The sequence below is a fragment of the Erinaceus europaeus genome, chromosome 2 (assembly GCF_950295315.1).
Source record: "Erinaceus europaeus chromosome 2, mEriEur2.1, whole genome shotgun sequence".
Taxonomy (NCBI): domain Eukaryota; kingdom Metazoa; phylum Chordata; class Mammalia; order Eulipotyphla; family Erinaceidae; genus Erinaceus; species Erinaceus europaeus.
This window is the reverse complement of record NC_080163.1, coordinates 111,609,412-111,635,856: the sequence shown is the minus strand read 5'-3', so window position 1 is coordinate 111,635,856 and position 26,445 is coordinate 111,609,412. Positions and strand designations below refer to the sequence as shown.

The window sequence follows — 26,445 nt, the reverse complement described above, 5'->3', positions numbered from 1 at the left end:
CTGAGAATCCACAGAGCTGGGAGAAAGGGCGGCAGATCATTCAGCCACAGGCAAAGCTAGACACTGCAAACTGGGGAACCATCAGGATCTCCAGGACACTCCAAGGAGCCTTCAGGAAGGTGGGTTCATGGTGGTTGGGGAGGGTTATTCTGTTCAGTGATTGGGAGTCAGGGGGATTCTGGTGCCCAGGTCTCTAGGGCAACTAATAGCCCCAGAGCAAGCAGGGGATGTGGAAAGCAGCCCTTTCCAGCCTGGGGTGCTCATCCCCAAGTGCACTGAGGCAGAACTACCCTCTGCTCCATATGAGTTCACTCCCCTCCCAGAGAGTGGGCAGTACAGGCTGTCCCCCTCCCATGACCCTGCTGCTTCCCCACTCCAGAGCAATCATCTGGGTGAAGACTTGTGGTCACAGTCTAGAGGGAAGACCCTCACTTAGTCCCTCCAGGTCTATTCCCAGACCTCTGTGAACTTGGAGTTGAATGACATGGAAGTTCCTACCCCAAACTCAGGAGAAGTGGCATGAGGCATGTGGCCCAAGAATGATCAGAGGGGCTGAGCCATGTGTGGTACCAGGACAGACCCCTCTTCTTATCCTCTCAGAAAAGCAGACCAGCACAGATTGGGCACCAGGGCATTAGGAGAAGGCAGGAAGGTGCATGGTCCTCAGCAAGCTGGCAGCTGGCAGGTCTCCTTTCACCAAGTCAAGCAGGAAAGTGGCTGAGAATCTGATCAGTTTGCTTCCTGGTTGTGCTTTAAAAATATATCTTCTTACTGGAGTCAAGTTTCCAGTCTCCACCTTACTGTATGATTCCCCCGGGTGGGTCTGGAAGACTCCTGGATGGTAGGGCCATGTCTCCCTCAAACATAAAGGCAGGTTTTCTGAATCAAATTTCCAGGACTCTCAGCCAGGCGGAGTGAATTTCGGCTGGGCAGTTCCTAACATGCCAAAGCAGACATGGCCTGAAAGCTGCTTTCTTCTGATGCTTCAGAGACAGTCCTCCCCCCACCCTGTGGGATGGAGGAAGGAGGGTGCTGGCCAAGTCTGGAGAGGCTGACCACGTTGCATCTGCAGGCCAGGCACTTCTGCCAGCATGATTTTAAGGGTCTTGGCAGAGCAGCCTAGGGCTGTATTCATCAGATAAAGATGACAGCTCTTTTTTCCTGAGTGCACTTACTGATCAGACTATCTGAGAGCCCTTTGCACCCCTTTAGTCACCTGATCTCATGGGTGCCCTGCACACCACAGCCCTGTTTTGCCCAGGAGACTCAGGGAACTTTTGTAACTGGCTTGGCTGGTGAGAAAGCAGAGAGTTTCAGCTGTCAGTGCCTGACTCTATGTCAGGGCAGGCAAAGGAAGGCTTTAAGTGACCAAAGGAGAGAGGCCCAGGAAGGGGGGAACTAGTATCCCCCAGATAACTGACAGCTGAGGGGAAGGGTTGTCCTGTGACTTAGGAAGGCTTGCCCTCTGCAGAGCCCAGAAAGCCAGTGAGAGAAGCAGGAAGCTGTCTTGCTCCAGTCCCAAAGGTCTGTAACAGAGAACAGGATCCTTTGTCACTGATCCCTCCCCTCCTTGCCCAGTAAGACCCCCAGTTTCTTATACACTTGTTCCTGCCTTTCCTGTCCTCCCAATTACATGCATGGCTTTCCACTAAGTGAACAGCCAAGCTCCCATTTATAACAGCCTTGGCCTTCCTCCAAGGAGGACTCCACTAGGAAGTAAATTAAAGCAGGGACTTACTCTGCTGAGAGAGGCCCACCAAGCCCTCAGATCCAGGAGACTATGAGAAAGGAGGAAAAACTGCTTGGTAGCCACCCTCCCTCTCTTGGTTGCTTGGATTTCTTTTTCTTTTTTTTTTTTAAATATTTATTTATTTTCCCTTTTGCTACCATTGTTGTTTTTCATTGTTGTTATAGTTATTGTTGTTGTTACTGATGTTGTTGTTGTTGGATAGGACAGAGAGAAATGGGGAGAGGAGGGGAAGACAGAGAGGGGGAGAGAAAGACACCTGCAGATCTGCTTCTCCGCTTGTGAAGCAACTCCCCTGCAGGTGGGGAGCCGGGGGCTTGAACCCAGATCCTTACTCTGCTCCTTGCGCTTTGCGCCACCTGCGCTTAACCCGCTGCGCTACTGCCTGACTCCCGGTTGCTTGGATTTCTATGGGTAAATGTTGCAAGTGGGAACCTCTTCAACCCCAGAGCCTCTGGAATTTCCAGAACCTTCTAGATGCCAATCACTCCAGGGTCAGGACTCATGGCTGAACTGAGATACTGAGACCTGCAAAGGTAGCTGAGAATCTGGGCAGTTTTTTTTTTTCTGCTTTGCAGGCTAGAGGCACTGGGGGTGTGGGGGTGTGGATGTGGGTGGGAATGGTGCTTTCTTCCCCATGGGCCCTCTGGATGCTTTGAGTATTTTGCCATGAATCTGTAGAGTCTGAGCTAATGCAAGGGGCTGGGCTGCTGGAATTTGAAGAGCTACAGATCTCAGCTCATCCATGGTCAGGATGCTGCCCTGGTCTTGAGAAGTCCCATACTCCGTACTTTCTGAAGAGATATGGGAAAAGGAGAAAAGGGAAAGGAAGAGAAGGAAACTTTAGAAACTTTATGCCTATTTCCGTTGCTCTTGAATACTACCAGACCCCCTTCCCATCTCCCCACACTCCCCCCACCCACCCACCCAAACAGTGAAAGGCCTCATCCCACTGGCAGAGAAGCATCGGAGTTCTGAAACATCAGGGAACTTTCCCTGTCAGGGCCCTGCCCCGACAGAGGTCAGGAAGGAGTGAGGGCACAGCTTCTTCCCCAAGGTGCAGAGGCCCCATTTCTTCAAGGTGATCCTTCCAGCCTAGTCAGAAATCCCCTCCCTGATCTAAATGGGGGAACTGCCCCAAGGACTTCCTCTTGGGGCTTGTCCCCTTGGACCTAGAAGTGGAGGTTGGGTTTGCAGGCAGTGACCTCAGTCACGTCCATGGTTTTGCTTCGTTGGAGGTGTTTCCTCATTCCAAGAGGCAGCCTAGTTCTGAATGAGAACTAGAAGGAAGAACTATCAGAGAGTAAAGACTTAGAAGGCTCTGGATTGGGATCCTGAGTTGGAAATCCATTTAAGGCCCTGCCCCACCCTCACCGAGTCCAGAGTGACACCATTGTTCCACCTTGTGCTACTTCCCAGAGAACAGAGTAATCCCATTCTGGGAGCTGACCTGCACCTGCTTGGTTGTAACCTGGGTTTTTTGTCATGCTGTTGTTTTGTTGATGTGTTTGCTCTCAGTCACTGATAACTTTGCAGAAGGTGAAAGCAAATTTCACTTTGAGGCAGAACAATTGTGCCACACTTTTGGACATGTTTTGAACTACTGTTTATTTGCAAAGTCCCCATGCAACCTGTTCAGTGTGCTGGGAAAACACCAGACACCTGTCCATCCAGATGCCTGGGTCACACCTCCCAGAAACTGTAATAGAGCCCTTCACCCTGTTCTTTCAGGAGTTAAGAGCACCTCCAGTTCATTTGGTTACCATCACATAGTTGGAATACCACTGCTCTCACCAAGGAGAATGCACTTCGCAAGTTTACTTTGCAAATTACTTAATGCCCAGAGATGAACTGAAAGAAAGGCAGCCACAGTCTTTCTGGGATAGTAACTCTGTATCTTTGGCTATTGGCTGGGAGTTGGAGTTGGAATTGGAGTTGGGGGGATCAGGGGGGTCTCTGACTAGAAAGCACCTTCTCTGGTTGCAGTTTGAGATATGAAAACACAAGAAGCATTTCCCTATGCCTACAGAGGACTGGAAATGGGTGACAGACATCTGATCTGGGAAGAGGCCCCCTCAAGAGACATGAAGTCTGATTAGGGTGGCAGATGAGAAAGGAGAATGGTGCAACTGAGTAGACTGGGCCAACAGGAGAGTGGTGTCTCACACTCTGGAACACATGAACTAACTTGAAGGGTCCTGCAGCATTCCACCTTTCCTTGGCCAATTATCACTGTGGACAGAGAATGGCAACTAATTATAACCCTCTGTTGAAGTGCTGGGGTACAATCCCATAGTCCCTGGGCGAATCATCCAAGTATTACTAGAAGCCAGCATATTACCAATAACGTACACAGAGGGGATTTGTAGTGAAGAATAGGTCCCACATGACTGGGAAATGGAGGGTTTCATATTTAACACTTGTCCTCAGGGAGCTGGAGAGAGGGGCAGGGAGCTGGGAGTGACAGAGAGAGGGAAAGGGGTTCTTAGTCCCTTCACATAGCATGTCAAAGTGATGCTTGCTTTGACAAGAGGCAATAATGGCTCAGTCCACAGAATTCAGGCCTGCTTCAGATTTGCATCTTTGTTTTTAGTTTAGAATCATCTGCATATAAAAAAGGAACTTCTTGAAAACCCCAGTTTTGTGCAACTTACTGACCTTTCTCCACAGTAAACTTCACTCACTTCTAGTACTGAGAGGCAGGTTCCATCATGAGCCCGTTTCATGGGCGAGAAGCCTGAGGCACTAGGGTTAATTCTATTGCCCAATGCCATGGAATTCAAAGGTGTTGGGCTGGGCTATCAACCCACAGACACTAACACTCAGCCCTAGCCTGTCCCAGCCATTCTCCTGTCCTCCCTCTGGGTTGTGACCTCAGGTTCCTCAGCAACCCAGTGACATAAGGCGGCAGATCCCCTTTTTACTCTTCTGTCTTTCTGTTTCTATGTTCCAAGTCATGCTGGACCTCACTGAATCCTCAGGTCCTAGCCCAGCCCATTATGCTCCTAGGGCCCTTCAGCCAGTCCCCATCCTAGAGCCAGCATGCCTGGGCAGAGTGAAAGTGTGGAGACACACACATGGGGAAAGTTTCCTAGGAAATCCTTTTGAAAGTAGCTTTCGGCTCCGCTCCCAGAAGTGTCCTGCTCCTGCTAGAGCTAGGGCTTGTTACTTCTTCTGATTTGCAGTTGTGGTCATTCTCTCTGTGGTTTTACTTGGTCCTAAATCTGCCTTCTCCAGGGGCTGAGACAATTGCTAATTAGAAGTCACTTTGGAGAACCGCACCCTGCCTCTGAATGTAGAGCTAGGAGGTGTACCTCCCCACCCCCACCCTCATCCCCAGTGTCCTGAGCTGTGTGAATGGTACCAGTTTTCAGTCAGCTGTGAAACAACCCTGTTCCTCTGACTTTGATCTCGGCAAATTACTGTGTATGACACTCTGTCAGATTTCTGCTTTCTAATCTCTAATGCTGTGTGACCTTTGGCCAGAAAAGTCCTGTGGTCACATGGGGCGGGGAGGGGACAGGGACAGTGACAGTCTGCTCCAGGCCCTTTCATTTCAGGCTTTGCATGAAGGAGACCCCCTTCACCATGACTCACTTTCAACAATTCCCACTGGCTCTAGGTTCTCTGCCCAGTCCTCCCTACCTATCAGAGAAGGGTCCTCTCATATGTCCCATGGCCTTAGAAGAGAATCAGCAGGCCCTTCCCTACAGGGGCCCCATGCTTCCTTTCTTCCTTTCACTGAGACCATAAATTACATCCCTGCCTCCCTAGAGCCAGGGCCTCTCCCCCACCAACAGGAAAGCACAGCTCTTTCTTAGTGACCTTTTGGGTAACTTACATCAGCCAAGCAAAACAGTGGGAAAGTCTCCCTGCTCCCAACCCATGCAGGAAACCTGTGTATCTGTTCCCATCCCAGGAATATGTTACATATAGGCAGCAGGGAGCCAGGACAGAAATATAAAAATGTCTCAACAAGATCTTTTATTGGTCCTAGATTCACCCATCCCTGTGATATGAAGCTAGGCTGGCTATTGTCTAGAATAGATAATAGCAGCTCAACTGGAAGTCACAAGGTGCAGCCTAGTGGGCCCTCTGCTAGAGATGTATGACTCTGGGGAGGTGGTGCAACTTTTCTGGTCTGCATTTCTCTGGGGCATAGATGGCTCTCAGAAGGCCTTTCCTACCAAGGCTAGAGTGTATAAAGGAGTTTCATCAACTGCAATGTGATTTCAGAATGGTTGAGGTTATTCTTGCTATTGCAGGTGTGGAAACAGAGGCTTTGACTTAGAAGCTGGGGTGCAGCCTTTAGCACAGGATGAGGCAAACCAGTCTTCACTGGGAGACACACTGGGAGGATGTGGGTAAGTGGGTTTCTCTGCTCCCTGTCCCCAGCAACACAGTGACAGCCCCAGCCACTGCTGGAGTCTAGACAGTACACATTGCACATCGGGGTCTAGATAGTACACATGTGTGCACACCCTCTGCTGACAGCCCAAGTATATCAGCTGCCCACATCAAAAACACTGGACAAATAGAATGAATTTTAACCCCCATCAGGCACTTCATTCAAATCCCAGACAGTCACTTGACTTGCCCAGGAAGGTCTTGTAATCTGAGTGGCCAAGGCTTCCTCAGGCCAGGTAGCCTCTCTCACCAGCCTTAGCAGTGAGGTAACTCCTGACATAGGTGCCTGAGTCTCACACACCTTGCCTGCCCAAGCAGGTACTGAAGGAAAGTAAAGCATCACAACAAGGATATTGAAATGTCCTTATTTGTCTCCAGGGCATCATAAGAACCCTGAGGCACTATAAAGTGTATGTTCCCACTTTGTAGACATGAAGCCATTTGGGTATAGGGTCACAGAGACAACTTAGGTGGGTCTAGCAGTTTCTTCATGACTCTGTATCTCACCTCTAAAGCTGGTGCCACAAGTCCCACCTCAGGGCATGTCAACGCTCATCAGCTCTGAGTTCTTGAATCCTTCCTCTCTACCTGTCAGAGCCAGCCGTCTTTTCCTAGGCTTCATGGTCTTCATAGTGGCTGGCATAGTATCACTCTTCCTTTCCCTTCTATGAATTTTCTTTATCTCTGTATTCAGAGAGAGATAACATATATATTCTCTATTCACTTATACATTTATTTTATTTATGATGAGAACATGCATGAAACTTGGTCTGACTGTGCCAAGCAAGTAGTGCTGAGCAGAGCAGGAAAAAGTGGGGCTGGACCCAGCCTTTAGGCCCTCACAGTCCGGTGCAGGAATGCTTTAGTTTCTTTTGCTGACCTGAGATGGACACCCTGCTTCAACTAGCTTAAGCAGAGGAGAAAATTGATTAGTGCAGAGGATGGGGAAGTTGAGGTCTTTGGCCATTGCTGGGACTGATGACTCCAAAGGGCTTGTCAGTACTTTCTTGCCCCCTTCCTCCCTCTCTGGTCCTATTTCTTCCTTTTTCTTTCTTACTAAGAAGGAGTTCTCTCCCTCTCTCTCTCTCTCTCTCTCTCTCTCTCTCTCTCTTCTTTCTCTCTCTCTCTTTCAGATTTGTTTATTGGAGAGATATATGTGTGATAGAGAGAAAATCAAGTATCACTCTGGAATATGTGATGCCAGGGCTTGAACTCAGGACCTAATGCTTGAGAAACCAACACTTTGCCCACTGACTCCATCCTAGGCTATGAAAAGATGCTCTCTTTACTAGACTGAGAAACATGTGTCCTGGAAATTATAGGCTGAGACTTCCAGGTTGAAAAGACACTATTTTTGAGTGTCTGTACTTCCATCTCATGAAATTATTCAGATTGGCTTTATGTGACAAAGCAGATACACTATTCAATGGGCTTTTTTTGCCTGTCCTCTCAAAGGATTTGTTGAGGAAGTGATCCATTCGATTCATAAGAAAGCAGACTATAGAATGAGGTGCTGTTGGAACCAGGCTTGAAGATAGTCACAGTCAAGTGTGAGATTATAGAGGAAATATACAACATAGAGTTGAAACCAGTCTTCTCAGCCTTTCAGCCCCCAGGTCAGACTCACTGGACTTAACAGTATGATCTTGATAGGCTGACCCATGCATGAACCTGCAGGAGGTCTTCTATGGCCAGGCAACCATCTGGAGGTGTGAGCTCTGGCTGGAATTGACTCACTGCTCCCAGCGCTGCCATCCTGGGCATGTGCAGGATGTCTGCTGTCTGCAGGGATCTGTGCTGAAGCAACATCCTGTCAGGAAGATAGAACAAACCATAGTTGAAGGTCACACAGATGACTGTGCAGAAAGCCAATTTGAGGGAGTAAGGTGGTAGCATAGCAGGTTAAGCACACTTGGCACTAAGCACAAGGACTCGCGTAAGGATCCCGGTTTGAGCCCCCGGCTCCCCACCTGCAGTAGAGTCGCTTCACAGGTGGTGAAGCAGGTCTGCAGGTGTCTGTCTTTCTCTCCCCCTCTGTCTTCCCCTCCTCTCTCTGTTTCTCTCTGTCCTATCTAACAACAATGACATAAGTAACAACAACAATAATAACTACAACAACAATAAAAAAACAAGGACAACAAAAGGGAAAATAAATAAATAAATAAATAAATAAATATTAAAAAATTTTTTAAAAAGAAAGACAATTTGGGAAGAATTTTAAGAGATCTAGAGAGGGCACTCTTGAAGTTACAAGAAGCAGGCAGGGGAGTCTAGGCTATACTTTAAAGCAGAATTTGGTGTATTTGTGTGTTGGGGGGATAGCAGGTGACTCACCTTATAGAGTGCACATGATACCACGTGCACAGACTAAAGTTCAAACTCCATCCCACCATCAGAGAGGAAACATCACAAGCAGTGAAACAGTGTTACAGGTCTCTCTCTCTCTCTCTCTCTCTCTCCCTCACTCACTCACTCACTCTGTTATTAAAACAATAATAATTTTTTTTAAAAGCAGAGCTTTGGAGCTGAGGAAATGGTACTGTGAAGAGCATGCATGCTTTCCAAACCTTAGGCCCTGAGTTTATCCCCTTCCCCCTCCCCCATACCATATTTGACCAGAGAGATGTCCTGATCTCTCTCTCTCTTCAAGTAAACCTTTAATTTTAATTAGTGTAGTTAAATGACCCAAGAGGTGGCACAGTAGCAAAAAAGTGTAATTAAACAACAACAACAAAGCTTTGGACTCTGTGAGGAGCAGGAAGTTCCCAGACAGACCAATGAAGTACAAAGGGATAAAACAAACCATCAGAAAGTCCTTCATTCATCCATGCATCCAATCATTCATTGTTTACTGAGAACAATCAACATGTTTATTGAGAACCTACGCGTGCCAGGCACTGTCCTATGCAGAAGTGCGGCAGAGGACATTTTAATTGGCAGGACACACAACAAACAAGTAAGCAGATCATTGTAGACCATGGCAGAGTGAGGAGTAAACCCTCTGAGGGGAAAGGAAACCAGGTGCTGGACAGGAAGGTCAGAATGGGCAGTGGTGTGAGTAAGAAGTGTAAGGGCAAAATCCAGTGATTGAGTGGGAACCCAGCTTGCTGGGTTAGAAGAAATGGTGGGGTGCTCACGGTTGGCAGTGGAGGACTGGCTTCCAGAAAGTGGGGACTGAGGGCTCTCCTGGGTGAGCACTCCCTTGGGCTGTTTGAAAGAGGCACCCCTGACACACCCCACTTCCCCTCCCACCATCTCCTCTGTACACTCAGAGCACCATCCAAAGATGTAACTGCCCCCTACACTTAAACACATATGCCACACCCACCACTCACACACCCCACACACTTGGACTCTGCCCTCACCATTTGCTCTCCACACCCACTGCAGACACAACATGCATGTATGCACATCCCAGTACAACTGCTACCACACTCACACATAGATCACACAGTGTCCCAGCACAACTGCTGCTTCACACACACAGGCACTCCCCCTCACAACTCCAACAAGACAGAGAATAAAGCTGAAGACTAAAGGCCTGATCAGAAGTATCTGTCTCCTATTCCAAGTCACCATGGCAATGTCTGACAAGGAGGGAAACCCTTTTCGCACTCCTCCAGCTCCCTGGCTGCTATGGACAGCTCTGTGGGGTGCAGGACTATGGTCCGCTATGCTCCAGCAACCGAAGGTCTGTAAATACAGACAAATACCCCAGCATTAATGGTTGCCCACCCTTGAGCCCATCTTGGGCTTTTTGTTTTTTTTGTTTTTTTTTAATTTCTTTATTGGGGAATTAATATTTTATGTTTGACAGTAAATACAATAGGTTGTACATGCATAACATTTCTCAGTTTTACATATAACAATACAACCCCTACTAGGTCCTCTGTCATCCTTCTTGGACCGGTATTCTCCCCCTCACACACTCCAGAGTCTCCAGAAAACAGGTTTTCTGTTTAAGATGAGTATCAGGATTTGTAATTAAACCCAGAAGGAAAAGCCTGTCTCTCGTGGCTTCACCCTGTGGGCCCACACCTCAGATCTCAAGCCCTTGCCCAACTGGAAAAGAAGGGTTAGCTACTTCAGAAGTGAAGCTCCCCACCTGCAGGGGAGTCGCTTCACAGGCGGTGAAGCAGGTCTGCAGGTGTCTATCTTTCTCTCCCCCTCTCTGTCTTCCCGTCCTCTCTCTCTCTATCCTATCCAACAACAATGACATCAACAATAATAACCACAACAATAAGACAACAAGGGCAACAAAAGGGAATAAATAAATATTTTAAAAGATTTAAAAAAAAGATTCAGGTGTAAGCTGTGGCCTTACTCCCTAGAAGAGCACACCTGGCCAGGTTAGTCAGTCCTATAGTTGTTTACCCTCATTCCAGGGTATTCAGCTGGAGCCAAGTCAAGAAACTCACACATCAAGTATGTCAATTTCTGTGTGAGGACCCAGGAGGGAGAGGGGACACTCTGCCCTCAGAAGCTTAGCCATGGGCCATAGTTATGATACACTCTTTAAGACTGCGCTCTGATATAAACTAGGAAACATCCTCTATGACAGTGAATGCAGGTGGACTCAGCTTCTTTTGTTCTTGTTGCAGACGATTGTTATTTATTTTTAATTTCTTTATTTGGGGATTAATGGTTTATAGTCAACAGTAAAATATAATATTTGCACATGCATAACATTTCCCAGTTTTCCACATAACAATAAAACTCCCACTAGGTCCTCCTCTGCGATCATGTCCCAGGACCTGAATCCCCTGCCCCCAACCTGGACTCAGCTTCTTAGAGTGGACAGTAGTTCTCTGTTGGGGGTGACACCAGTCCCTGCCCAGTAAGAAACATAAAGAAATGCACATAGGGAAGCCTTTCTCATGCTATTTTATGATACATGGAGTCTTTGGTTACACATTTTGCTTCCTCAAAGGACTTGTATGATTCTTCATTTATGCCAGGGCTCTTGGTTGTGAGAAACAGAAAATGATATTTGATGGGTGTCAGTTGCTCACAAAATTGGAAGGAGGTCCAGGCTCAGCTCCAGGGCTCAGAGACCCCACAATCAAGATGATCTGACACCAACCCAGTGAGGGATAGAGGCTAGAGCTTCACTCACAGGTCACCCTGGGACACTTCTGATACCCCATATGTGAGTTTTCCACACCAACTCTCTCCAGCCTTTTTCAGATGCCATTTGAGAGTGGGGATGGGGTTGAAAGCCATGCCTAGACTCAATTCTGACATGCTCTGCCTAAACTTAGCATCCAATCTCACCAGTTCAGGGCTCTGTTCTATAGGACAGCCCCTATGGCAGCCACCAATAGCAGGTCCCTGTGCTGTCACCTGTACTTCTGACAGACTGACCTTAATTTAAGTGACCCACAACTTCACCTTTTGATTTAGGAGAAGGGAGGGAGGGAGAGAGAGAGAGAGAGAGAGAGAGAGAGAGAGAGAGAGAGAGAGAGAGAGAGAGGGAGAGGTTGGGCCAGCAGACCCCATGTCCCTCCGTCCTACCCTGGGAGCCATGTAGGAAGTGGTTTGGAATCTATCCCAGAGCACGGATGTGGGGTGAGGTCAAGATGAGCCAGCAGCGTGACTGAGCACCCCCGCCCGTTCCTCAGGCAACAGGAGCAATGAGCTCATGGCTGGCACAGCCTCCTCTGGGCAGGCACCCTGGCCTAGGGCCACCAACCAGAGAGCATGTTAGAACAGCAGTTCCTGGGTACCCCACAAGTGCCTTGAGTGTGCAAGTCCTCTGTGCTATCATTGGATGTTTGATCTCCTATAGCAGGAGACCGGCTTGGCCTGGCAAGCCTGCACCTAGTGGGAGTCCAGTCTGACCCTGTTTCTCCTGGGTGCCCAGGATGGAGACAGGAAATGGGACTGGTGCTTTAAATAGCAGGACTTTTTTCTCTCCCTCCTCTGCCAGAGCTCACACAGGATTTGAACAAAAGACACCTGAAAGCCTGGCTTCTAGGGCAAGATGGAAGGTGCAGAGATGGGCTAGTTCCCCTCAGCAAATCACAGGTCAATAGGACCAGTACTCTGTGAAGTGAGAGGGGGAGCATCATCAAGGAACAGGAGAAACCAGAGCACCACTTTGTATTATGTGGTGCTGGGGATAAACCCAGAGTCTCCTGCATGCAAGGCATGGACTCTGCTACAGGGTGACCTTCCCAGCCCCAAGAATAGTTTTTATTTACTCTGTCCCTCTTCTCCTCTATCAGGGGCTCAGTCAAGCCTATGTGATTACACTGTTCCCAAAGGACTGTTTTTATTCTTTTAGATCTTAGATGGAAAGAGAGAGAGAAAGAAATGTGAGATACCACAGCATTACTCTATTGTTCATGGGGCTTTTCCTGGAAGCATGCACGGCACTCCCATGTGATGCCAGGGTCTTCATACATGGAAAAGTGTGTGCCCTACTAGGTGAGCCACCTTCCAGCCCCTTGTTTTGTTCCTATGCAGCACCAGGGGCAATCCCAGGACCTCAGCCATGTGCAGTACCAGTGAGCAGCCTCCCCAGCTCACTCCTTTATTCTTCCAGTTTTTGTGAGGGAAAAACAGAGAGAGAACACACCATCACTCTATCATTCATGGAGCTCCCATCCAGCATTGTTCATGATCCTTCCATGTATGCTTGAATCCAGAGCCTTAAATATGGTGAGGCATGTGCTCTACCCATCAGCCTACCCTTCTATTTTTAATGTACATCTCAAAGACTTACTGTAAGCCAGCTAGTGCTGTGGGTACATGTGTTACTAACAGTGACAGTTACAATAACCTCAGAAGTCCCCCCTTTCACCCTAAGGGGCTTCCTGAGCCCCAGACAGACCCAGAGGGCTGTAGTCAGTTCTGGGACGCCTTCGTTCTATGCTCAGAAGGAGCCTCATTTCCATCTTGTACTAGTCAGAGGAGGTTTCAGGAGCACAGAGTAGTCACAGAACTGGGGGGGGGGTGTCCTTTGGCCTCTAACCCCAACAAGGAGCAGAGGCTGAGTCACGTAAGCAGACTAGATCCCAGGCCCACAGCCATGCATGAGTCCCTGTACCCTTCCATCATTGACTTTCTTATCTGTGAAATAAGATGATCTCACCTGCTACTTGGGATCCAGCGGGTCACACATTCAGTGCACTTATTACTGCCTTCAAATCATTCTGAATGACTTAGAAGCTTAACTTCTATCTCCTAGGCAGCCAAGCAAGGCCTTTAGTTATTTGTTTCTCACACCAAAGAAGGGACCTTTCCCTAATAGTTCCTCCCTACAGTCACAGAGGGTCGTCCTGCCCTCTGCAGAATGTATGACCTGGAAGGGAACTTGGGGGGGCTACAGCCTGACCTCTCTTCAGCTCCCAAACTCTTCAGGGAGGGTGCTGCTAGGGTTTGTCTGCAATTTGATCCTAATCCTCTTTCATTTGAGCTTTCTGGTCCTTGGAAGAACTTCAACAGGTAAAGCTGCCCAGTGGCTCTTTCCACACAGTTCTGGACTCTGGCACCTCTGTGAATGCAGCTGGTGTCTGGGAGGGGCTCAGGATGGTACTCTGCTCATCTCTTTGGTGCTTATATTTGGGGAGGCACTGCAAAAGTCTCTGTGGCCCAGGGACTGCACCAAAGGCCCCGTGAGAATGCCCCCCATTCAGGAGAGGCTAAACCTGCTGAACACCCCTCAGCCTAGGAGGGTGATACTACTTCATTCTCCTTACAGGAGAGGAAACCAAGGTTTGGTTGGCCTGGTGGGGGGAGGAGTCCAGTGTCTCTGCTCACTTGGGTCTTTTGGGGAACTTTACAAATGCTTGAGTCTCACCCCAGAGTAATGCACCAAAATCTTTGGGAGAGGGGCCCTTGAACTTGGTGTAGCCAAAAGTGTCTGGGAGTTCTCATCTACAAGGCTAGAGGTAAAGATGAGATTTCTATGTGGCAGCTGGTATAGATTTTTCCCCCAAATTTATTTATTAACTAGAGAAAAAAAAAAAAAAGAATACCCTGGAATGTGTGGTACTGGGAATCAGGCTGGAGATTTCAGGTTTGCAAGTCCTGCATTCTAGCTGCTAAGCCACCTCCCACATCTGGAAAGGAATATTCTTTCCCGCTCCTTAGTTATGCTCCAAAGTGAGGTGAGAGCCAGGCAGGGTTGGGGAGGGTACTCCTGGTGTTACTTGTAGTTGCCAAAATTGTCACCAGTAGTTTGATCATAACAGTGAGGCATTAAGTAAAACACAAAACAAGAAGAATATATATATATATATTTTTTTTTTTTTTAAGGAAAGTTTTATTCTTTGGCTAAGGAGAAAGAAAGCTTGTGTTCTGAAAAACTCTGAACTAAGAAACAGAATTTATAGTGCTAGAAACTTCTCTCTTCCAACAACATTAAACATAAGGGGAGGTAATGTACAAGCTGATTTTCCAACAAAAGGGGAGGTGGGGGTAAGGTCATTCCTCCTAATTGTGAGGGTAGTTGCTTCAGCAACGGTCATAATTTGTATGAGGAAAAAATGGCCCCTAAATTTTTTATTATTAGTGATTTAATATTGATTTACAAAATTATAAGATAACAGGGGTATAACTCTTAACCTTTCCCACCACCAGAGTTTTGTGTCCACATTCCCTCCATTGGAAACTGTATTCGTTCTCCCAAGATCAGATATGGGTTAACTATTATTTTTATAACTATCCATCTATATTTTTATATATTTGCCCATTTTTTCTCTTTTTAAAATTTCTTTTATTATCTTTGCTTACTTATTGGATAAAAAAAAAAGAAATCAAGAGGGAAAGGGGAGATAGAGAGGGAGATAGACACCAGCAGTACTGCTTCACCATTCACGAAGCTTTCCTCCTATAGGTCAGGAGTAGGGGACCTTGTGCATTGTAACATGTGCACTCAACTAGTTGTTCCACCACCTGGCCCCTATTTGCCCTTCTTTTTCTATAGTCCTGCCTCTCTTCTTTCATAAGTCACACCTACTACTTCTGAGTGTCATTCCTTTTTTTTTTCTCTCTCTCTGAGTCCTGATAGAACTGAAGTTCAGAGCCCTCTAGCCATCTTCCCCTAATATTTGCCCCTCTGAGAATATGGGTCAAAATTCTTTATGAGGTGCAAAAAGAAGGTGGAGGGTCTGGCTTCTGTAATTGCTTCTGCGCTGGACATGGGTTTTGGCAGGTCAATGTTTCTATTTTTCTCTAACAGGGTGCTGAAAGTATTTTAAAGGTTCCAGAAAGACTCAGAAATTAGGGGCTAGAAATCTGGGTCTTAAAACACATGTGACCTTAGCATGGGGAGGGAGCTACAAGACTCCCTCTGAGCAGACCAATTAAGGGTAAGGATTCTATTGATAGAACCTTCCAGAAGATAGCAAGCTCACTCTACTTGAACATCTCCACATGCAGGTCAGGATCCCCACAGTATTCCAGGTAGTCCAGCCTCTGCTCTTACTCCTCCGAATCAATTTCTCCCCACTCTTCTAATTGCCCACAATCACTCCCAGCATCTCCACCATCCCTAGACAAGCAGGAACAACTCCAGGCTCAAGTTTCCTCTCTGCAGAGCTCTCCCGAGACAGAAACAAGTCAATACAACTCTCTTCCTCATCTTCCTTTTTTTTTTTTTCAAAATTTTAAAGTTTTTATTGTCTTTATTTATTTATTGGATAGAGACAGCCAGAAATTGAGAGGGAAGGGGGTGATAGAGAAGGGAGAGAGACAGAGAGATACCTGCCACACTGCTTCACCACTCACAAAGCTTTCCCCATACAGGTGGGGACCAGGGGCTTGAACCCGGGTCCTTGACCATTGCAGCATGTACGCTCAGCCAGATGTGCCACCACCTGGCCCCCTCCTCTTCCTATTTCACCCTGTGCTAGTGTCCATGTTTTTTTCTTGTGAGCTTTCTCTTGGACACTGTCCTCTTTCCAACCATTCATTTTTTTGTTGTTGTTGTTTGTTTGGTTGGTTGGTTTATTTTTATGTGTGTGTGTGGTTTTTTTTTTTGCCTCCAGGGTTATTGCTGAGGCTCAGTGCCCACACTACGAATCCTGAAGGCTATTTTTTCCCTTTTGTTGCCCTTGTTGTTTATCATTGTTATTGTTATTGTTGTTGTTGTTGTTGGATAGGACAGAGAAAAATGGAGAGAGATGGGGTAGACAGAGAGGGGGATAGAAAGACACCTGAAGACCTGCTTCACCGCTTGTGAAGTGACCTCCCCAGAAGGTGGGGAGCCGGGGGTTTGAACCAGGATCCTTATGCTGGTCCTTGTGCTTTGTGCTATGTGTGCTTAACCTGCTGCACTACTGCCTGACCCCCAATAAATAAAATTTTTAAAAAGAGAGAGGAAAAGGGGAGAAAAGAAGGAAGGAATGATGGCTGGATGAAAGGAAGGAGGTAAGGAAAGAACAAAGGAAAAACTTCTTTATTCCAGTATTAAACAATAGAGGGAGATCACACACATGCAGTTTTTTCCAACAAGAGTGTAAGGTAATGCCAGTTGCTACATGAGGGTGACTGTGTACATGGCAGCCATACCTTTTTCTGTGTCCAGAGAGATTCAGAAATTGGGGCCTAGATATCTGAGTCTTAAGACACTGGTGACATCAGCAGCCCTTCTAGACAGAATTTCTAAACTCACCTGCGGAGACAGGGGCTCATCTCCTGGGCAGGGTCGGATGTGTCTGGTATGATATCTCAACTCTCTGCCTGGGTCTTGGGATGGGGATGGAGGTGGGGGGATTCTGACTCAGTTACTTCTCCAACCTGCACCCTGACTGCATGAGGCCTGAGTCAAGGTACACACGTCTCCAGAGGCAGGCAGGGCAAATCAGAGCAGGGAGCCTGAGCCCTACCTAGCTCAGGAGTCACCTCTATGTGAGCATTTTAGGTAAAGGTGAAAACTTTCCTAAAGGGTGAGTCACAGCCTCCCTGGGTGAAACCATCCACCTTGCACCCAGTAAGTTCTTCCCCTGGCCACCACAGGTGGGGGTGCTTCCTGCTCAAGAGTGATGAGCTCAGCTGTTGTTCTTGGAGGCAGAGGCTGGGGTGGGAGGCATGGGGGCGTTTGTGGGAATGCAAACAGCTGTGTCTCCCTTCCTCACAGGGCAAACCTGTGCCTTCAGAACCAGCCTTGTCCTGGGAGCCTTGAGTGTCACCTAACCTCAGAGACTCAGTTTTTCATGTGTGCAGTGGGGATAAAGCTAAGGAATGGCAGATGTATAGTGAGGACGACGTGAGACCACAGAGGTCGTGTCCCCAATGGTGACATGCCATACTACACACCTGTGCATCATGATCCTGTATCCACTTAAGCCTCCAGCAAGGCCTCATTGTCTGTTGTGAGCCAGCAGATAGTGGCCCTGTCTCTAAGCCTCAATTTCCCCTCTGGTGGGGGGGGGGGGGTTACTCAGAGGCAAAGCAAGCCTCACTTGAGGGGAAGGACTGGGCACTAACATTACATCCTTCCTGTAGGAGCCACAGCAGCCCAGCCTCTGACACAGCTCTGAGTCCTGCCTCCTTCCAGTGTTGGCACTGCTCACACCTCCCAAACAGACAACGAGATCTTCTTGGCAGCGCTGCCCCACACCCCCCAGGATCCCTGCCAGCGCTTGTCTGATCCTGCCTTTGCTGAAGCGTGGCACCTACAGAACTGTAAGAAGAATCTGGAAGTCTGCACCTCCACAGCTGCTTCCAGGGGTGATTGCAGAGAGGCTCAACCACATCCTTCCCAGAGTAGCTGGAGTCCCAACCATGCCCTGGGGAACCAGGGCCCCAGCTGGGTGAGGCCTTTCCAGAAGAAACCAGCTTTGCTACCCACCCAACAAGCCCTCTCACCAGGCTCAGCTGCCCTGTAGGTCTGAGAATGTCTGTACCCTGTATCCAAGTGGAGGAGGTGGCCAGTAAAGAAGAGGGGGCAGCAGGAGCAGCCCCAGCCCAGCCTGCAGACGACCACCTCCGAAGCCTGAAGGCCCTTACAGAAAAACTGAGGTTGGAGACCCGCCGGCCCTCCTACCTGGAGTGGCAGGCCAGACTGGAGGAGCAGACATGGTCTGGCCCCAGGCCCCCAGTTCTGCAGGGCGAGCATGAGGAGGGGGGCCTCCCACTGCCTCCCAGAGAGGCCAGGCCCTGTCCCCCGCTGAATGGGAGTACTGGCCACCACCCTGAAATCCAAACGATGGACAGGCTGCATGGCTTTGAGAACATGGACGAAGCCCTAGCCTGGCTCAGGAAGGAACTGGTAAGTGTATGCCAGGGGGCCCTAAGAAGTAGCCACTCTGTCTGTGTCTGTGTCTCTGAGATGTAGACTCTCCATCTCACTGCTTCTGTCTGTCTCCAATTATCTGAGTCTCTCTCTGGCTCCCCACGCCCCCCTGCAGAGTGAGCACTGTTCCCATCTTCTAAGTCCCAGCGCCTCAGCTCATGTGGCTACCTGCTTCTGGCTCTGTGTGTCCACCTGCCCCCACCACAGGCACTTAGGGTGCAGTGTTGCCAGTGAGAACCAAGTCCCTGTTCTGAATGTGTCCCCAACACCTCTCAAGACCTCAGAATCTCACTCATTCCTGGATGGGGGGGGATAGACACCCTATGTAAACCCCCCTTCTCCCTGAAGCCCTCTCAACCTCCTGTGTGTCCATGTTGCCCCTCCGTGTAATGGCCACTCTCTACATGTGGCAGGGAGGGGGCCTATGGGACAGTGGGCAAAACCATGGGGACCAGATGGGGAACCAGGAGTGGGACTACGGGACCAAGCGTGGGACTCAGTGTTCTGCCCCTGGGCAAAGCAGGTGTCCTTCTGTGTTATCTGTTAGCACTGGAAAATTGAGTGGGTGCACAGAGATATGCAATGTCCTATCTGCTCACCACCCCCTGCCACCTCCCCCACACTCACATAATTAAATTGCTGATCCCTTGTGAAGACCTCTTTGCAGAATCTGCCATGACAATCCCCCTTCTCAGCTCAGGACTTCCATCCCATTAGCCCACTCTGGCAATAGGTCAGCCACCATCAGCCTTTCAGAGTAGTAGCTGGGTTCCCAGGAGAGGTAGACACCTGCTTGGTTGTCAAATTCTCTTTTTTTAGATATTATTATTGTTATTTTATTATTGTTGTTGTTATTGCCACCAGGGTTATTGCTAGGATGTAGAACTTACACTATTCCACTGTTCCTGATGGCCATTATACCTTTTTTCTTTTTTCTGTTTGGTAGAGGGTGAGAGGTAGAGAGAGAGTAAGAGATGACAGGGAGAGACACCTGCAATACTGTCCCACCACTCATGAAGCTTCCCCCTTGCAGGAGGGGACTGGGGGCTTAAACTCAGGTCTTCACACATGTGTGCTCTACTAGGTGTCCCACCAGGTCTGCCAAATTCTGAAAACAAATAGTCGTTAAGGGGTGGTAAGAATGTCTAAGTTGAATTAAAAGTCTCTGTGGGGGCTTCATGGACTCAGGCATTTAGTTAATTACAAATCCTTTTTGGTTTAGTCTTGGTTATTGAGATAACTTCTGTCAGCGGTGGGCTGTAGAGGGAGTGCACCTGTGGCTATTTCACCCCTGCGAACTCACAGGAGGTAGACCAGAGGGGTGTGAGGACAAACCACATTTGGGGCCCAGAAGAAACCTTGTATACTGCCCTTTGAATTCCCAAGGCTGAGCTGCTTTGTTTTCAAAAAGAGGAACAAAAAACATTCCCATTTACCCAGGATAAGCCTGTTGGCTTCATTCCCTCTGAGGTTTTACTTCAGGGAGTGTAGACTCTGACTTTGTGAATTCCTCTTCCCAGTGGTTCCCCCTGGTGCTGAAGGAGACTGGAGGAGGAATTCCATGTGGAACCACTGGGTGTCCTCTGGACTTTGCCTTCCTCCTTGACCCAGCCCCATTATCACCTTCTACTCATGACTTCTACTCTACTCCGAGGGACATATTCTACTCTGCCTTAGTGGACCCCAAACTGAAAACAAAGTAAAAACATCTCAGCTGTGTTTGTGGTGAGAATCCCTGGGTGAAGACAGCTATTTTTCTTTCAGTCTCATGCAGGTGTTTAATTCCTGTAGAGCTTTGGGGGAAACAAAACCAAAAAAAAAAAAAAAGGTGTTTATAGTTGTTAGAAAAGGGAAGGAAACCTGACAGGTTGTAATAGCTGGAGACCTGCTGAGGCAGGAGGGCAGCCCCTGGGCTCTGCTGGCCCCTCTGTGACTTGCTTTCAGGTTTCTCTGATTAACCCTTTCTGGCCCAGGGCTGCCTTCTAGACAGGGGTACAACTGGTGTATCCTAGCATGCCCTTGTCTTATCCATTTCAGCAGAATGGCACAGCCAAAGGACTATTTAAATTCTCCCAGCATCTTCTGATGAGGGTAGAGGTCAGGCAAGGAGGTCTGCCTTGCTTCCCATTCAGGGAGTGTTCTGTGGTCCCTGAAGTGCTCTGATGCACAGATTCTGGAGAGCAGGCCTAGAAGTGTCAGCTGGGCCCATTCCACAGATGCAAAGATGAGGCTTGGAAAGAGGATGGGTCTGAAGGTTAGAATGGTTCTCTGATTTGCCTATGAAGGATCTGGACTTCTATCCTTTGTATGAAATGGAGACACTGTATGAAATGTTCAAGTTAGGAATTATCAAAAAATATGAGCTAAAACTCTACTGGGTTCCAGGAAGAACAAGTATACCAGGACTGAGAAAGTGACAGACATGTCCTAACAACTTCTCAGCAAAGGGGCAGCTATGCTGGGTCATGATCAGGATAATGTGCTAAGTCCTTGGAAGATGCTGGAAGAGGAGAAGGGTATAAGTATAAATCCTTATCTATATTTATTTAACTGTAAATCCTATAGAATAGGATTATATGCAACTGGGGAGGGGAAATTAGAAAAATAAAAAATAGAAGAGAGCAAAGTTCAAGTTCCTGATCATCTTGACAATGGGAGCAGTGATCCTTCCCGACCTCATGGTCTAGCATGAGACTGAAGGAAGGGAGGCATTGGCTCACCCCTAAGAGCACATGTTACAATGTGTAAGGACCCAGATTCAAGCCCCCCCCACCCCCAGTCCCCCACTACAGGGGGAAGCTTCACAAGTATGAGGGATGAGAGGGATCATTGATGTACCCTCTGTTCTTCCTCCCTAGGAGAGATCTGCCATCTCTGAGGAGCAGGCCAGAGTGAGTCTGGATAGTGGGAGGAGAGGGGACCCTCCAGTCTTGCTTGTCCTAGTAGCAGCACCTACTAGCAACTACTATGTCTCTCCTGCTTTGGGTTTTGGGCACAGAATTCTTTGAGGTACATCATTTCCAGCACCTCCCACCAAGGCCAGGGTGCACTTGCCAAAAGTGAGGGGAGTATCTGTAGCCCCTTTTCCACAAGGGAACTAGGTCTCAGGGCATTTGAGCTTCTGCAATCATACACAAAGCAGCCTTGGGGTTGTTGGGAATGGGTGATGCTTCAGCAACAGATGGGCCCGTCTCAGAGCTGAAGGCTGCAGGTATAAGGCCAGGTGACTGCAGGAGTCACAAGAAACTCTCTTCTGGACTGTACACTTCTCTGTGTCTTCACATGGGGCAAATGATAGAAAAGATCATTCTTATTATTTTTTAAATAAGGTGCTGAAGCCTCAAGTATGCATGATGCCACTGTTTAATGGCCTCCACTGGGCCAGTTTTCTTTCTTCTGTTTGTTTTTTTGGGGGGGGCAGAGAAAGAGGAGAGAGAAGGAGAGATATCAGGTACTGGAAGATAGCTCACCTAGTAGAGCACACACTTTACCATGCACAAAGACTGGTTTAAACCCCTGGACACCATAAGGGATCACCTGCACAAGAGAAGCTCCATAAGCCATGGGAAAATGCTGTGGTGTCTATTTCTCTATTTCTCCCTCACCCTCTCTCCGTTTCTTACCCTGTATCCTAAAAAAAGAAGAAGAAGAACTCCACTGGGAGTAGTGGAGGTACAGAGTCCCAGCAGTAACTCTGGTGGGGGAAAAAAAAAAAAGGAGGGGGCAGAGAGAGGAGTCACCAAAGCCATGCTCCACCATCTATGGAGTTCCCTTGGTGCTGTTCACACAGCTTCCATGTAGTACTGGGGCTTAAACCCAGGGCCTCATGCTTGCAATGTGTGTACTCTATCAGTTGAGCTATCTTCTGACCCCTCTTTTTTTTTATTCTTTTATCTGTATTTAGTGGAGAGAGACAACCAGAAATCAAGAGGGCAGAAGGAGATAGAGAGAGAGAGGACACCAGTAGCCCTGTTTCCCCACTCACAAAGCTTTCCTCCTGCAGGTGGGGACTAGGGACTCAAACCCTGGTCCTTGCACATTATAACATGTGTGCTCAACCAGGTGTGCCACCACCACCACTCCCTTTATTTATTAAGTGGTGTAGATAACCCAGGGCCTCAGGCATTCGAGGCATGATGCTATCTATGTCTCTGAGTCACCTCCCTGGCTCAACTTTTAACTTCATTTCTTATGAGGAGTTGGGTAAAGACCAGAGCACCACTCCACCATCCATGGAGTTCTCTTGGTGCTCACTTCAGGCCTCCTTGCTCATGCAGCAAGGCATGTGCTCTACCAGGTGAGCTACCTGCCAACCCACTAGCTGTGTTTGTTCACCTCCCTGAGCTGGGAACCTGCTTCTGTCTCTAGGCAGGTAATTGATGAAGAAGCCATTCATGAGGTCCCCTATTAGTGGCATGTGCTCAGCTGGGAGCCTGCTCCTGGCTCACTGTTGACCCCACTCCCTTCCAGGCAGAGATGCGGCTGCAGGACCAGCAGCTGGCTCGACAGCTCATGCGCTTGCGCAGTGACATCCACCAGCTGAAGATCGAGCAGACCTGCGACCTGCATCGGAGGATGCTCAACGACGCCACCTTCGAGATGGAAGAGAGAGATGAGCTGTCTGATTTGCTGTGCGACTCTCCGCTGGCCCCCTCCTTCAGCCTCTCCACGCCTCTCAAGCTCATCGGGGTCACCAAGATGAACATCAACTCCCGGAGATTCTCCCTCTGCTGAGACCCCCACCTAGGGCTCGAGGCTCCAGGACAGGGTGGGGTAGGGGTAGTAGGAAGGGAGTTGCATCTCCCTGGGGGCAAGGCCTTCCATGAGATGGGTGAAAAAAGGTTCTCTGGAGGTCCCCAGCATCCTCACTGTCTGATTTAACTGCAGAAAGTTCCATGGAAGGACCACTCCAAGCCACTCCGTGAAACTTGGGTTCCTGGCACCATGAGTCTCACCCTGTGTCAGAGATGCACATTCCTCTCTTCTGGAATCACTGGTGCTATGAGCTAGGAACCCAGTTAGTGCACCACCCCCCAAAGTCCAGTTTCTTACAGAAGGTATTCCCAAGGGCACCGAGTTCCCCAACTTGGTGAAGGTACCCATCTCCTTGTTGCTATAGTCTTAAGTGCCAGCACCCCTAAAGGTGGGACCTGACAACTGTGATAGCTCCCACTCCCACTCTCACTCCCACTCCCACTCCCCATCCCAAGAATGGAAAATTGAGAGGAATGTTGAAGTAGAGCTTAGGGTTGCAAGCCCTGATGCCCTGGCTTCCCAGTTTTGTCTTTGTGAGCTCTGGAAGTGGCTGTGAGCTGGGTAAACTGTTCAGCCTGTCTAGTACTGTCACTTGGGTGGGAACAGTACAGATGTCCTCTACTCTCTACTGCCTGTCCCACCACACACATCAATTTCCACCTTAAAGAACCCCTTCTGCAACTGCCCCATAGTCCCTGGGTAATGCCGAGACCACTGATGACCCACAAGGAAGGGCTGTTTCCCATCACTGAATATCCCTGGGGAGCATCATCCTTTTGCCTTCCCTAGAAAAAAATCTAGGGAGTGCAGGAGCTTGCCTGAGTCCCCTAAGATTCTGTGCCTGACTTTTAATGACTAATTTTCATGGGATCAGACTGTTACTAGTCCACTGCTAACTTGTCCATAATTGTTTGATTTTTCTTTTTTTTTTTTCCACCTGGTAAAATTAGTTGGGTAGGTCAAGTAGGGAAGTTCAGGATTTTATCTGGTTTTACCATATTTTTATACAGTTTCAGGGAGGGAACCTAGGAATTCACACTTGTGAGTTACTTCTGAGTAACCTCCCCAGATCACTTTTATATTCTTCAAGAGACGAGAGAGAGAGAAAAGAGAAGAAAGGAAAGATCCCAGGGGAGGAGGAGGAAGACCTTGCTCACAACTCTTTAGAATGTAGATGTGTTCATTCCTTATCCATCGTGCCTAGACAGATCACATTATCAAGGAACTTGAATCTCAAAGATGGTCCTGAGGTTTTGCCAAGCTGTCAATATTCCTTCTCTACAGGTTCTCTGGAGAGAATGTCTCCCACTTTGCAACTCAGAACAGTGCCTGACTATGGACCCATAAACCATGTGTTACCACTTGCCATCCCATATTGAAGTAAGGTGTGCTGCTGCTGCTGCTGCTGCTGCTGCTGCTGCTCCATGATGCATCCTCCTCCTGTGTAACCTGTTTTGTTTTGTAATGATACACTAGGAAGTAAGCAGAGGGAGCCTCTGTTCATTTTGACCCTGCTGAGCAGCCTTCCCAGCCTAATTTTTTGTTCAACATCCTGAGACAGTGAGAGAGAGGGGAGACAGACAAAAAGAGAGGAGACAATACAACACCACTACACCAGCCATGGAGTTCCCGTGATGCAGTCCATGACGCTCCCATATGATGCTAGGAATTGAACCCAGGGCCGCACACATGGAAGGCATGTACTGTATCTGCTGAGCTTTACTTTGGCCCTGGAAAAACTGCTTTTCTTTGCTGAGGTGGGAGCAGGACAATGCAAATGAATGATCCTTCATTAGACAGAGAACACAGTCTTTGTTTTGTAACTTCAAAGATTCATGAGTGTTATGTCTCTTTACAAAAAGGTACAACAGTGGCTAAGACTTGTTCTTGGCATGAGTGAGCATGACTGAAGGATGTCTGAGGCCCAGAGGACTCATCAATGGAAAGGACTGAGGTGGCAAAACCTAGGATTAGGTCTAAACACAGCTACATCCTATACAGGCACTCTGACCAGCCTTCTTCCAGAAGGGTCTGTGAGGTCGTGGAGTTACAACCTGGCCTACACACCCGCTACTCACTCTCTAGAGACACTTATATCCCCATGTGGGGAAGCCTCCTCTGTATTCTGAAAGGAAGTGCCTAGCAATTTTCTTCTTTTTAGAAATCAGTCATGAAGGGTCACTTAAAAAATGGACTTCTATGAAAGCTGGTCATTTCCCTTGAATTTCATTAACCCAACTGGATTGGGGTCAGCTGGAAATTTCAACTACTCAGCCTTATACTCCCTTCCTCTTTTCTCTCTGGGTAAAACATTATATATAATAGATTTGATGTCTCATTTGTTTTGCTTAGCTCATCCCTAGACAGTGTTATCTGGAGAGACAAGGAAGGGGGAGAACATGGAGAGGATCACAGAGAAGTGGAGGGGATATGTGAATGGTACACTGTCTGTGAGCAATCTTCTTTCCATGACAAACCCAACAATGCATTCAAGTCAGTTCAGCTTTGTTAAGACCACTATATGTAAGTTTGGAGAACTCCATTGACAGCTAGCTCCTCAGGGTGGCCTCTGACTCACATATGTATCCACAAACCTATCTCTCACCATCCAGCACATAGGCCACCCAGCATGAAGCACATGTCTCTGTTAACACTATGTGGGAAGGACCATGACCTTCCTGAGTCCAGCAATGACCACAGGGTCTGGGAGAGCTTGATGGGGGTAGAGATAGCCTCCTGTCACCAGTACCAAGTGCCATTATCTAGTCCACAGACAACAAATATCTTCATTTTTTAATGATCATCTGTTTCTATACTGCTGTGAGGAAAAGGAAAATAAAAACTGTTTTGAAAGAAGTCACTAGAGAGAAGAAAAATGTTCTCCCTTTTAGCTTGTTCCTGTTATAGCAACACTTAATTGAGAGAAAAAGAAAGAAAAGGAGAGAGAGGGTAGGTGAAAAGAAAGGTAGGTAAAGAGAATAAATGAACAAGAAGGAAGGAGAAAAAAGAAAAAGGACAGAGATGAGGGGGAAGAGAAAGGGGAAAAAAAGAAAGAAAATGGAATACTAGAACAGTGAGCCATGGAATGCAGGTATGAAAAGGGTTAAGATTCCCCCAGATCACTCTTCTCCCTTCTCCGCACCTCTCCTAGAAGCATTACTTGGTGGATGCAGCCTTCAGGGGCTCCCCAGGGTAGCCAAGTGAGTTACTAGACACAACCAGTCACCCTCAATAATATGGATACTCAGTAATGGCTTGGCATATTTTTCAATAAAGCAGTTTTTAATTCATG

At 48.0% G+C, this 26,445-nt stretch overlaps 1 protein-coding gene across 2 annotated transcripts; it reads left to right on the top strand.

Annotated features, from left to right (window-relative positions):
* On the top strand, positions 1-26,445 carry FAM167A (family with sequence similarity 167 member A). Of its 2 annotated transcripts, XM_060184931.1 has the most exons (4): positions 2-119; positions 6,013-6,111; positions 17,609-18,374; positions 22,869-26,445. In XM_060184931.1, exons 3-4 carry the CDS (start codon positions 18,000-18,002, stop codon positions 23,130-23,132), a joined length of 639 nt encoding a protein of 212 aa, XP_060040914.1. In that variant the 5' UTR covers positions 2-119; positions 6,013-6,111; positions 17,609-17,999; the 3' UTR covers positions 23,133-26,445. The 2 variants fall into 2 exon arrangements, with proteins under 2 accessions (XP_007517293.1, XP_060040914.1); XM_007517231.3 differs by lacking the exon at positions 6,013-6,111 and having other exon boundaries at positions 1-119.

What these genes read in the sequence shown, in the direction of transcription:
- FAM167A (XM_007517231.3), top strand. Translation starts at nt 18,000, where the DNA reads ATGTCTGTACCCTGTATCCAAGTGGAGGAGGTGGCCAGTAAAGAAGAG. An exon ending in CCTGGCTCAGGAAGGAACTG is followed by an intron (nt 18,375 to 22,868) that starts GTAAGTGTATGC and finishes ACTCCCTTCCAG; the next exon opens with GCAGAGATGCGGCTGCAGGA.